At 40.5% G+C, this 13,990-nt stretch overlaps 1 protein-coding gene across 4 annotated transcripts in view; it reads left to right on the top strand.

The window, feature by feature from the left end:
- The window catches only part of LOC148024857 (CCA tRNA nucleotidyltransferase, mitochondrial-like), a 134,768-nt gene extending 123,604 nt beyond the window's left edge, over positions 1-11,164 (top strand). Inside the window, exons 9-15 of one of the 4 annotated variants that reach the window (XM_087694522.1) lie at positions 1,617-1,683; positions 1,763-1,843; positions 4,415-4,477; positions 4,673-4,820; positions 4,953-5,120; positions 10,313-10,440; positions 10,591-11,164. In XM_087694522.1, the coding sequence (XP_087550648.1) occupies positions 1,617-1,683; positions 1,763-1,843; positions 4,415-4,477; positions 4,673-4,820; positions 4,953-5,120; positions 10,313-10,374 (589 nt within the window). In that variant the 3' untranslated portion in view covers positions 10,375-10,440; positions 10,591-11,164. Of the gene's footprint in view, positions 1-1,616; positions 1,684-1,762; positions 1,844-4,414; positions 4,478-4,672; positions 4,821-4,952; positions 5,121-10,312; positions 10,441-10,523 lie in introns of all 4 variants that reach the window. The other 3 variants (XM_087694523.1, XM_087694521.1, XM_087694524.1) reach the window with 3 other exon arrangements.
- Positions 11,165-13,990: the final 2,826 nt, after the last annotated feature.

The raw sequence follows: 13,990 nt of genomic DNA, 5'->3' as shown, positions 1-13,990 counted from the left end.
AGCTCCAGCTTGGTTTGTTGAGCATGAGTACTCTGTTGTAATCAGTTTTTTTTTTAGTAATATAATCGGCCACATTTTACAGGAAAAAAAGAAAAAAAGAGAAAAAAAATGGCTCCTTTCCAATCCGTATATTAAAACTCCACACCCAACAACCCCACCGCACAATACACACACGGACACATGGTTGTGCCAAGTAATATAACTAGCCACTCCTTTTCTCACAAAAAAAGAAAAAGAAAACAGGAGTTTGATGTGGAATTGTTTGGGGTAATGACATGGTTATCGTCATTGAGGTTGGGTCATGTATAGTTGTGAACATGGAGGCTCTACCCACCCGCAAGGTATTGGAGCCTGAAGTGTTGTGATTAGAAGGGTGGGAGATTATTGGCAGCTGCAGAGGGTGGCAGATTGGAGGGCCTGCTTCCATTTAATCTTCAGCAGGGATGACTACCACCACCACCCACCCACCCACCTCCACCACCTGTACTTTGTTGTATTTTCTTCCAAGTAATGACACACATTTTCTCGCAAAAGAAAAAGAAGAAAGAAAGAAGGAAAACAGGAGTTTGATGTGGAATTGTTCGGGGTTAGTCTTGAATGATGCCTCACAATCAGAGCCATGGTTGCTTGGGGAACTATCATCGCGAAGGTGGTCAGGCTGTGGTGGTGCCTCACAACAAGAGCGATGGTTTGTTTTGAGGTATTATCATTCTCTAGACTTGGGCTAAGTATTATTAGATTGTGATGTAGTGCAATTTCAAATCATGGAACATTGTGGTCCAAAGGCCTTTTCAGGAGAGCAGCCTTGAAAGGAATTCTTATTGCTCTGCTCAAGGGACAAAATTGTCTTCATAGTGCCAAGTCTTGTTTTGTGAAGCAATGTGCTACCCTCCTTTTCTTTGCATAAATGTTACAAGATTTTATTAATAATAGGCTACCAACATGTCCATGGCCAATAGTCAATGAATGACATACCATACTTCACAACCTACTCTTGAAAGAGACATTGGGCCTAATGCATCACCACCATTGGAAAGGAGAGGAAAGAGCGGGAGCTTAATAAGGCGTGAAGAATTCCTGAAGAAATTTGGCTGGGTCAAGACTAGTCAGAGTGGTTGATGGTCCAAGGATTGACACTGTGATTGTTCTGCAGATGTTGTGCAGTTGCAACTGAACCTGTCCTTTGAAGGACGCCCCTTGCATTATGTGCTTTGGTTTGAGATCAGTTGATGGGGTAGGGTGTTTCCAATCTTGTGAATGGATCTCTTTTCTCCTGTCACACAATTGGGACCAGAAGATTCCTACCTCGTGGAAATACTGAAAAAATTTCCACTTTTAGGCATCACTCACAGCTTTATCTCAAAGACAGATAGTTAGCAGCACCACTGTTACATGGTCCAGGGCAACAGCCAGGCCAGTTTGGCCTGCATTACGGCAAGTCTCATCTTATCAGATAAACATGGCTGTCTTTACCTGATTGTGTTTGTTTTGTCTAAATATCAGGTATTTCAAGCTTTCTAATGTCGTCTGTAACCTGTTAAATCTAATCGAGCTTTGTGAGATTTCTTTGAGTATGACATAATTGCAATAACGTGGAGGCTCCATGATCTGGATAGGTCCTGCTTATTTGCGCTTGAAACAGTTTGGGAAGTCTTAAATCGTTTTGGCATCGAGAAATTGACGGTATAGTTATCTTAATCTCCTATGTATTGTTAGTTTCTCTGACAAGTGATACACAATAACGTTTTTTATATGAAACCAGGTAGAAGACCGATGTATCTGTCTTTTGGCAGCATTTCTTTCTCCTTTAAGAGCATTCCAGGTTGAACAAAAAGATAAACTGGTAAAAATTTGCTTCTCTATTTCTTTGAATGGCCAGAAAATATTGCATATTTTTTACCTCCACTTTTTAATTCTCTCTCTACATAATTTCTTGAAGGGCAAGAGTTGTAGAATCAATGGCTTGTTCAATATTGAGTCTCATCGTCTCAACTCCTTTAGGTCCAATAGATTGTGCAGCTCCAAAAAATGAAGCTCACTTTCCAAAGAATTCAGCTGGCCTTAAGCTAGCCCAAGGGGCATAATGGCTGTAATCTGTTGCATTGTCATGGAATTATCAGTTTCTACATGGGATCCCAGATAATCTGAGTGTAATGCCTCTGGATACCCCCTAGAAATGGATGTGCCACATGGCCAGTGGCCAGTAAAGCTATTGATTGTAAAGAGGACTTGTGCCTATTGGTGAAAGCCCTTGGCGTTTTGTGAAACACCCAGATGACTTACATTCCCTGTAGGTAGACTGCTGTACCAACAGAAAATTCATGTCCAGTGCTTCTTTTCCTGATAACTCGGGGCTCATTTCTCTGGCTCATTAGAAAAAAGTTCTCAGCCACGACCGAGAAAAGAATTCGTGCAAGTTTTAAGCCCTGGCTTATGAAATGTACAATTGCAAATCCTTGTTACCTATTCCTGCAGAGTACAAGGGTATGTCAATGTCACTCACCTGATCCAATAGTCTTGGAAAAGTCTATTGTGGATCTTGTGGGAGAAGAGTAATCAGCCTTTTTGGTATGACATTGAGATGTCCTTGCTACCTCTGATCTAAAAACCTTGACCTGAAGTTTTTTCTTCCTGTTACTCTACCTGTTTCTTCAAGAGATATAAAAACCTCATATCCTTTCTGCGTTTTATTTGAGCAAATTTTTGAGGAACTGGCTTTAAAATTGATAACTTGTGTATGACCTAGTATAGTTTGATGTAAATTTGTGCTACTTTTAAGTACTTTTACTAATGAAAGTACTTCAGAACTACATTTGCAAATTGTCATGACCCTATATGCAAGGTGCAAACATGAAAGCAAGGAGGCAAAGGAGGCGGTTGGATACAGGGTGAGATTAACCATCCATATACAACATGGGGAATAGGTGCTTGAATAAGTTCAACTGTCTGGTTGACCTCCAGGAATGGGCAATTCTCTATGACGAGAATGTTCATTGGGATTGAGGTTTTGAAGTGTCTTTGTCACTTTGTGAACCTAGACAAGCCTTTTCTTTTCTAACAAGGGAACTAAAACAGTGCATGATGTTGTTTTGGTGGAAGGGAATTTTTAAAAACTTTTCCTTGAGCTAGGAGGCAGTTATGGCAATTGATTCATCCACATTCTGAATCATCACAAATGGTCCTTCATGACCACTTTGAGGACAAACGGCAAGATATAATACTTCTTGGAAATGGATCTCGTGTTTCTGCTGTAGTGCATTTAAGGAATAAGTCAGCAGCAGCTATTATTTATAAGTTGATTATTGCTAGACCTTGGATAGGTACCTCTAAAATAGAGAGTTCTTTTGGAGATGCATTACAGGGGTTCTTCCCATTAGGAGCACTTTGGCAAAGAAAGGAATAACTTCAGCAATGGTTTGAGATGTCCCTCCTCTGTGGAAATAGTGGACAGACTTCTTTGGACTTACCCTGTTGCCAAAGTTTTTTGCAGCTGTTGTACTGTTCTTCAACTCAAATTTCTAGGTGTGTCTTTGCACAAGTGCTTCTGGGTGTTGGGCATAATCAGAATGACAGGATTTTCATAGGTGACAAATCCTCTTACTTTCCTGTGGAAGGTATCATCAAATCGAGTTCTGAGCAATGATAGTAGATACTTTTTGCAATGATTAGTGGCAAGAAATATCTAGTCCGTGAACAAACCATGTGCGTCCCTCTTGATGGCTTCAATGTGTCTTCTTTTCTGGCTTTCCACACTCAGAGATTGCTTTGTACAACACTCGGATTTTCTCATCAAGATCCTAAATTGAGCTCTCAAACATACATTAAACAGCTAACATACATTAAACAGCTAAGAAAGTATTGACATGTATCAAGAGACTCTATAAATGCTCAAAACACGTGCAGGGATCGAACTAAACACAGTAAACTTTCTAATTTATGGTGATTATTTGTCATTCTTTGCAGTCTTGCATGTCTTAGAGTACAATAGATAGATCAGGCTCAACTCGATCCTTTCTTTAAATGTTTCCATGTGTTAAAGATGTTTTCACATTGAGAATGAACTGCTCTAAAATTTATAATTTAAAGAAATTGTTGGCTTTCAGCTCTTCTCTGTAAAAAAGTCTGTGTGCATGTGTGCTTGCTGCGCAAAATTGCAATACTTTTATGATATCTACTTTGTTGGTGATTGAGACGATCATTACATGGATGTGTTTTGCCTTCCTTTTTTGCTTTTCATAATAGACTTTGTCAAGTAGTCTCACAAAAAAAGCGGTTGTTTTGCAGGAAGGCCATCAAAGTAGTATTTGAATTTTTTTGTCGCAGCTGTGTGATGATCAACTGTACAGGTTTAGATAGCAAAACTGCTAGTGCTCTGCAGTTAAGGCTTTAACATTGTTACTTTTGATTTGTGCAGGTTTCTCTCCCTTTTGTGATAATTAAAGAGTCATTGAAGATGAAAACTAGTGATGCTGCAAAGGTACTTTGTTTATTTATATCTTATCTAGAAAAATCCATGACCTTACAATAATGTAATGTTAACTGGCTTGTATCTTTGAAACTTAAACATAAAGGTGGCTGCTTTGAATCAATCTGCCAAGGATTTTACTGCTATACAGACACAAATGCAACTGACATTTTCACTGACTTGTATCTGTGAAACTTAAATGTAAAGGTGGCTGCTTTGCATCAATCTGCCAAGGATTTTACTGCTATACAGAAACAGATTAGGCAATTGGACATAGGTTTGCAAGAGGGTGTGGATCACTTGGAGAATAGTGTAAAGTCAGAGACATCATATTCTTTTTTGAAGTATAAAGCAGGTATGATTGTGATAAATGCTTAGTGGAAACTCCCTCTCCATACCTTCCTTCTCCCGTCTCCCTGGGTAATGTTGTCTGAATGAACAAATAGAAAAGTGCATGTTGATGAGTTTGGTCATTTTCTCTGTGTAGGGTTGCTTCTTCAGGATATGAAAGGGCTTTGTCTTCCAGCTCTTTTATTATCTTCTGTGCTGGGGGATCCAGAATATACAACTGCCTCACCGGATGAAAAGGAAAGGACAGATCTCTTAAGAAGGTCAACATATTGTCTTCGTGTGGAAGAAGCAATCAGAAACCTAGGCAAGTGGTTTTCTACTACTGCTAATGAATCCTGAGTACTATTCCACATAATGGATGCCAAATATGGATGATTCCTTTATGGAGTCTTTAATTGAAGAGAGTTACAGACTAGGCAAGGGGTTCACATGTTTCTTTTGTTAAGGACAGTAGTATTGAATGGGCAGCCGTTAGTCAATACATTAACTTGTAACATTGCATAAGGAATGTGAAGAAAAGCACAGGCAGGTAGTAAATGAGGTTCTGAATGTCTATTTGTGTTCGTTTTATGTTAGAGCAAGGTGGCAAGTTCAGTTCTCTTGCATTATGTTCCACACAACTCTTGCACTGGAATTCTATTCAATGTGAGAACCTGAAACTTTGCCCAGACCCAGTAACAAAATTTATGTACTGATATTATTGCTTGATATCACTGTGCGTTAAGCATCAATGGTTCCATGATAACTTTGATACTATCACTTCTTTGATCATGCATCACTGGGTACTGCAACAAAAGCTGAAATTGATACCAGAGATTTGCAAATAGCTCACAGCTGGGACTCACTGACACATGAGTCATGACCATAGTTGACATTGCCCTAGCTATATGAGGTGCAGTCACACATGTGACATTGCATGTCAGCGTGCTTTGCACTAGTAGTATGTCATACACCTATGCATAGACATTCGCCAGCAGCACAAGTGATTTCTCTTGACATTGTAGTGTGTTGACACTTCTAGACCAACAGCTTAGGCTGCACCTTGCAGTCCTAATGTAGCCAGCTATAATACTAGCAATCAGCTCCCATTTGTGATAGTGTCTTTGGCTCTACCATGCATTCAAGTAATTTGGAGTGGGGCCCCTATTCAGATGCTATCCAATAGCAAGGAAAGAAAGGCTGCATTAAACATTCTTGTAGTCACATGATGGGCCTCTGTTTGTGAACCAAGCTACAACCCCCAAGGTCACAACCATGGTCTCTATGGTGCCATGGAATATCGTCCTGAGGGCTCTCTTCCATACCTCCTAGGCTCTAGGACAGTCCATAGGCAGTGCTGTTGCATCTTCTCTGTCTCACTACATCTCACACATGCTACTGGGTCCTTGCTGTATCCAAGCCAATTGCCAACTGCTAAGCTCGTGTGAGCTAATAGCCATAGGAAGAGGGATACCTTCTTAGGCCTAAAGCTGTCTATCTAACTTTCATCAAAAGTCTGATAAGAAATGGTCTGACATGTGTTAACCGTCAGACGAACAAGGTGGAAAATCTGGAAAATCTAAATCAGAGGACAAAGGCCAAGGCAAAAGTAAACGAAAGACGAAGGTGCGCCATAAAAAATATGGAAACATAAGAAGTGCAGAAAAGTCCTAAATAAAGAAAAAATGCGCACAAGAAAAAGTGCAAGTCAATACTTTTGTAAAAGAGCGTAAGCGTATCAGATTTAATTTAAAGAGCACCGGGCTCTCACCCGTGCAATTTGTAAAGGTAGATGGGCGGTAGGAAGGAAGTTACAAAGATAGGAGGACAATGTGAAAAAGGGCCTAGGCCACGGCCGGTAGGCCACGGAAAAAAGGGGATAAGGGGATGACTGCTCAAAAGGGATTTAGGGTTTTGTATATAAAGTTGAAAAGTGAATGAGAAGCTCATTCTTGTGTGTAGCCAAAAGGAGCTCTCTTCTTCTTCTTCTTCTTCCTCTTCTTGCTTGCTTGAGCTTGTGCTTGAGAGAGGGAGTGTGAGAGTGTGAGGGAGTGAGTGTGTGAGGGTGAGGGACCGGGGAGGAGAAGCTCTCCATCTTCTCCTCTCTTCTTCTCTTCTCTTCTCTTCTCTTCTCTTGTCTTGCTCGCGGCAATGGAGCTTGGAGCGTGGAGCTTGAGGATGGAGCTTGCTTGAAGCTTGCACTTGGATCATGGACTACCGGAGTGCGCGGGAGAGGAGGTAACTCGATCGGCATGGAGGTAAGCTCACTACACCCGTAGATATGGATGCCGCGTCTGCTATGTGAGAGGTAGCCATTAGTGCTCGGCTTGGAACGCTTGAAGCAATAAGCAGTCTGTGGGTCTTAGCGGTTGAGCGAAAGCTCCCACAACATGCCATGTCTGTGCCAGTGGGAGTGGCTGCTATCTATGCTCTGATCCTGCTCATCCGAATCCTTCCCCCTAGCCTCATAGTGTAGCAAAAGAAGGCCATGTTGCATGACCTATCAAGGAATTGATCCCTCCATGCCTACTCTCCTATATCCCATTGTAATCTTTATAGATGCTCCCTTTGATAAGCCTAATATTTGCATCCATCTACAAGACAGGTGGATGGGTTTCCGTCAAAGTTACCACTTCCTCTCGCAGTGTGCCACTACTCTAATCCTTTGCCTAAGCATCTTGTGAACCTTGTATGTTCCACTCATTGGAGGCCATCCTGCTCTACCAAAAATGTGAATGTGTCTCTCTGCTAGTCGCAATGACCTCGAGAAAGATGTCCCCTATGGAGAAGAGACCAACCCAGGTCTGTGAAGCATCTGTATTTGTTTGTCACCCAAGAGGTGCTATCTCTGTTATGGCCTCAATTGTAGCCTGACTCCCGTGAGTGTGTAGTCCTTGTATCTGAATCTCCTGTGACCGCTCCTGAAGTGTGAACTAGTCTCCCATTGAGGCAACAACTTGTATAGAGAATCTCCCCTGGACGCTGCCAGCTTGTCTGTCTGCCCGCTACCTCCCTGCTTGCCACCATTCCTGCCTGCCACCTCCTTGCTTGCCACCCCTGCCCTGCTTGCCACCATCCTAATTGCCATCTCTGTCTTGCCACCACCATCCTCATCCCACCTGACACTGAGCTTGCTTGCCCACCATCACCTTGCTTTTCAAATTTCAACCTGCAAGTAGAAATTGCCACATTCCTGGAAAAAAATTATGATTTTGCTGCATGATCTCTAAACAACATTGCGTGCAGTCCATAAATCCTTGCCACAATCACAGAAAGTGCATTTAATTTACTCATGCCAACTTCCCAATGCAAAAGCTCTCATATTTAGTGTGTATCTAGAATGGATTCTTATTGCTCGAAATTGATAAGCCTTGCAATTTAGCAGCTGTTAATATTTTCCTGGTCTCCATGGCCAAATCTTTGCTTCTTGATCTGTGGTGTTGCCATACATTTCTTGGAACTCATTTTTGGTGCTTGCATGTCACCACCTCTATGTCCACTCGCTTTGTCATAATTTGCTCTGCGCTCCCTCTAGGAACCTACCGTGGCCCATACTCATTGAGGATGGCCTTTTGTGGGTGTTGAAACATTGTGAGGAAACACAAGGGTTTCTAGAGAAAAATTAAAATGCAGTGTATGTAAACATAGGACCAACAAATGAACTCACAAATGGAAAGTGGATGAAAGGGAACTTGATAAACAGACTGGTGCTGTAGAGGTATGTGATACAACAAAGTGCCAGGGAGCGGAGGGCTGTCCAACAGCCACTATCCTGAGGAGCGGGCTGAGGGATGCTGCAGGAGAGGATTGTCCTCCGGAACAGATCTGGAAGGCGGCTGCTGTACCCCAATGCCTAAACAATAGGTTGCCAATCAGCATGATGACATCACTGAGGGTGCAGAGCTGGCACCCACTCTGATCAAGTTGGCACTGTGAAAAGACCAAAATATTGGGCTCATTCTGTCAAGAAAGTTCTTTTTTGCTGAAACAATATGACATTGACTCTCCATAGCTACTGTACACAATATAAGATCATAGTTCAGTTGAGAATGGGATCACCAACTAGAGCTTAGGCCAATCTGTCAACCTGATCCTAAGCCATCCCACTATAAAGCTGCCCCAAGCTTGACTGATCTTCTTGTGCAACCAAACCATCATATGAGTATTTTCTTTCATTCCAGCCACACGTGGTTTGGCATTGTAGACCTCCTAGTTGCTAATTGACTCAGGCCTTGTAATAGAATTCCCCTTTGTTGCAGAATTTTTGTTTTGGAAGTGTCTTGTGGAAGGGATTTATTCATAGAATCATGATTTTCTTTGGGTGGAAAAACATCTATATGCATGAAACAGGTTCTGGTCCTGCATGTAAGTCAGGATGTATGACCAATCTAGTATGATTAGCCTCATTTTTTTCTTCACTTGTTTTAATCTCTGGAAGCTCTTTGTATGTTTCCTCGTAAATTTTCCTATGCATGGTCCCAGACTCCCATAGCATCGACAAGGCTTAATACATGAAAGCGGGCTGTACCTGAGACATTCCCATGGATATTGTCTTGCACTAGGGACCTGGCTCTAGATACTCTTATCTACTGTCACCCCATGGTGCTTGAGCATTGAAGAAGAGCATATGCTGTTGGTTGTCCTATGCATCAATTGTTTCTGCTTGGAACAGGATCAGTCAAAAATCAATGTTGCAGGTAGTGAAGAATCATAGGCTTCTCTAGTCAGGGGATGCACTGTATCAAATCCCTTATAAGAGACTGAGTGGTAGTGACCTTCTACCTCATATTCGATGTGGCATGTGCATATATATATATATATATATATATATATATATATATATATATATATATATATATATATTGCTCATTTCATCTCCACCTCTGTGAGGTGCATGTAAATATCTTTTCCTCCCATGCCCCTCAGAGTGTCCCTGTCTGAACCCAGAGCTGGTACAAGGAGTTTTACATCTAGCCTGTAGCATTCATCATCCCAACTGAATTTCCACATCCATGTTTCTTGGTGTGATGAGAAAGCCATCCTTAGAAAGCTGGAGAATGGTCAGAGTTCAGTGCACAAATCCATTTCAACTTGTCAGAATCTCAAGAAAGTTAACCATGGGGCATCTTTCATAAAGCCAACACCACCATTAGCATCTAATATTCCTTAGTAACCATGAATGCCTTTCTCTACACTTCACCCTGTACACATCCTACCTTTTTGAAAATTTTAGAATTCATCCATTATATACTAAAAGTTTTGCCAATCATGGAGTTCCCTTGATTTTTCACAAGCTATAACTAAGATATAGATTATGAGGTCATTGTTTTTAGTTATAATTAAGATACTATTTGCTGGAGGGCTCATACAGGCAACCATTATAACTGCAGTGCACACTTGTCCCCATATAGGCTTTGTTTGCCCTAATTTATGTCCATGAGTGTCTATTGTAGTGATTCAACTCTTCAATGTGTTGCAAAAATAATTTCTAAATATGCCAACCCTTTGCATTGTCAGAACTCCTCAAACTTCAAAATTGCTATGAGCCTTATGATAGAACAAGAGCCGGATATGGTTAAGATGATGGCACAGCTCTCCCCTGCCAATCAACATTGTCATGTCTCTGGCAGGATTTCACACTCTTAGTAAGTTTTCATGTATTGGCTACTGTGATTTTCAATGTTATCAATAATTGACTAGCTGATATCGTGAATTTTACTGTCAATAGAAACGGCACAGATTGGTAACAATGTCATGTCCAGTCAGCATGCCATAACAGGTCTTTGTATCCTCAGAATGGAGCTAAAAGGAGATCCAGTACTCACTTGAAAGAGCGCACCAAGGACAATTGAATTAAGGAAAAAGAAACTGGATGACTGTCGATATCACTGATGAATGACTTTTGCTAATGTGATATCATGTGGACAGATTTTCACCGTGATAAAAAGCTCCACAAGTTAAAGCCAAGTCTGCTGCTGGCCTCTTATTCAACAACGGAACCCATATGAGCAAAGTAATGCAAACGTACAGCAGGTGGCACACTACATCATGCTGGCTGTACCATTGTAAATTTGACATTTTGAACCTGTCATCTGGACACTGAACCCATCATCTCTAAAGGGGTACCATGATCTATATGTAAAGCTACCTTCCTGTAAATTCGTCCCTCCACCTTGTACAACTTATGAATTCCTAAAGAGCAGCAAGAACAAGCTTTTTCACTCTCAGCATTGACAAATTTGTTGTACAACGAAAATATCCATACTGGCCACTTTCTCGAAACAACAGTTGGCAGTGTGTTGGTCCTTTTAGTAGATATGGGATACCTTTTAGTAGATTTAGCTTCTTTTCAGTTTTTACACATACTCAAGGGATGCAGTTATTGTATAGTGATTTTTCTCATAGGAAGGTGATTAGCATCTAGTCTCTCTTCTTTTTTTTGTTGAAATGGTAATTTTATTAATTACCAAAACATAATCTCAAAAGTACAGCAGGATCAATAATACAAACACACAGTATGATCAAAATACAAAGGAACTGGATGGGCTGTAGAGGGGCTGAAGAAACTGCAGTGTGCCAAGAAAGCAAATCTTGCCAAGGGAGAATATCTGCCAACTCAATCAAGTCGAGCTACCAATGAAGGTGGCCTTATAACTTTGTTCTCTTGAAGAAGAATCAATGATGAATGCATTTCTCATAGTCCATATGTGCCAGCAACCTCAGAAGCATAAAAAGTAGAAAAACACTTTTCATATTAGCTTGTACAAGGTCCATGAACTTGGGATGCCCAAAGACCGAGTCTTTTGGAAGCATGGATAGCCTGATTACTCCGTACCAAATGGTTTATAGGAGTGACCAAACCTTCCTTGCCACTAACAATCACCATTGGAAATCTGATGCTTGGAAGCGTGCAAAGGCAAGGAGAAAGCACCAATCAACATTCGTAAACGACTTTGTATTTGAAAGACCTAGTGTACCTCCTCTCTCTCTCTCTCTCTCTCTCTCTCTCTCACTCTCATAATCAAGCATCTACTATAATGGTAAGCCACTCGTTTTGTTAACTCAATACCTTGGGTTCAAACGTGCCTTTTAAACTCAAGATCATTTGGTTCTCTCTCTCTCTCTCTCTCTCTCTCTCTCTCTCTCTCTCTCTCTCTCTCTCTCTGTGCTTGCTATCATACACATGTTAAGATCCATCGATCATAACCCTAGGTCAAATCTTTTAGGACAACTAGAGAGCTAGGAGCTCTTGTACACATATATAACTTGCTTATTTTGTTTATTCATATGAGATGTGATGGATTAGTTGTATGCCCCCATCATAGCATGGTAGGCCATTTCGGGCTTAGTGACGTTAGAACATCTATTGTGGTTAGGTCTCATCCATTTGTATGTATCAAATTGTTAGGCCTTTGGTGTCATCACATTGTTACTCCATTTTATGCATCGAATTGTTAGGTGTTTGGTACCATCACCTTGTTACTCATACTCCCTTCCCTCTTGTATATTGGATGTACTATGTTTAGAGTTTTGGGCTTGTAAGTTGGAATGTTTCGTTGTAGTAGTAAAATTTGGATGTTTTTCTAGCTTGCTCTTAATTTCAGCACCACTTTTAATTACTCATCCTTTCTCTTTTTTTAAAGTGTCCATTTCATGTTTTTCTATTAGTGCATTAATAAATAAAGAGCAAGGTGAGTAGAAAAAATACACGGTGGTGATAGATGTGTTGGCACAGGTCGGCGGATCTAAGTGGTGGTATTATTGCCATGTCTCATCCCTAAGCTCTTTGCACAACTACAATTATTGCTTGAATGCTACAATAGTTGATGACTATAGTTATTTGTGCGAAGATCTTTAGGTTTGTTTCCATATGCATGAGAGGGGATTGGTATATTATGGAGAATTGTATCATAAGACCCTTGTGCCATTGTATTCATCTTCTCCAAGAAATACTACCCAACATTTTGGAGCTATTGTTGTAAGTTCTTGTTTTTTAGATCTACATGATATCATGTGTCAACTATGAAATTAATCTCCAATCTACTTAAAACATTGATGCTATAGACCATTTAGATCAAAATCAATAGACAGAAAATGTTCCCTTGAGGAAAGGATCAACAAATGTTGTGGGTATTGCTAGTACTCCTCTTTATCAAAATCAAGAATGGACAATAGTCAAAGGGTATAGTTGGGATGTTGCATTTGTCTTGCAAGCCCCTAGTAGATTCTTTGGTATATTAGATGTTAGATTGGGTAGGTTCACTTTCTTTGTGAAAACCTTTTTTTCCGCTTTAGCAACAATACTAGGATGTTCTATATTTCTAATGTTGATGTTATAACCATCTAAATATTTATGCATCTAGCCCTTAAAGTAGCTTTGTACAAGCACAATATTAGTGTTGTGCATATTGGTATGTGCCCACTAATGATACCCATTTTCAACTTCTTCATTGATGTATATGTGTTGTTTTTTCAGAGGGAGCACCTATAATATTAAGAGGGAAGGCACAATGGCAAGTGTTCTCAACTCTCGTGGGTTCCTTCCAAATCCTTCCTAATAAGCTTTGTGTTAGAGGAAGGTTGAAATAGGAGATCGGCTAGAGAATGTACACTTTCATGGGAGGATCATTAAATATTTGCAATGTGGTTAGAGTTGTAGTCTTGTCACGTTTCTCTTAACATAACTATATATAAACATAGATTTTGTAGTGTGTAAAGGTTAGGGAAGAGAGAGTCCCTTTTAGAGCTGAGCTTACTATGATGTGTCACCCATAGTCGTGTCACAACCATGCATTATTAAAAACTCTCATGGGTTTCTATTTGCCTTTTGTATAATCTTGTATACTACATTTGCCATGCATTATTAGAAGAGCACATATACTAGATATGTTATCTAGAGCTAAAGACAAAAGAGCACTACATTTGCCAATGCCCAGCATACTATGAGATTTGAGGTCCTTTCCATTCTATATTTAGAGATGGGTTTGGACCACTATCTAGAGTCATGGTTTTCCTTGACTTGCAATGCTATACTACAAGATTTGAGGCCCCTTCCATTGTATATTTAGAGATGGGTTTTGGCCACTATCTAGAGTCATGGATTTCCCCGACTAATAATGCTATGTTCTCTTCCTCCTCGAGATGCGACAACTTCGGTACTTGCTTCATAGGAGTACAACAACTTCAAGACATTGA

Source organism: Lygodium microphyllum, chromosome 15 (assembly GCF_053477565.2).
Source record: "Lygodium microphyllum isolate KBCC chromosome 15, Lygodium_microphyllum_v1.1.10, whole genome shotgun sequence".
Classification (NCBI taxonomy): Eukaryota; Viridiplantae; Streptophyta; class Polypodiopsida; order Schizaeales; family Lygodiaceae; genus Lygodium; species Lygodium microphyllum.
Note: the sequence above shows the minus strand (reverse complement) of the source record. Positions and strands in the feature narration are given on the sequence as shown.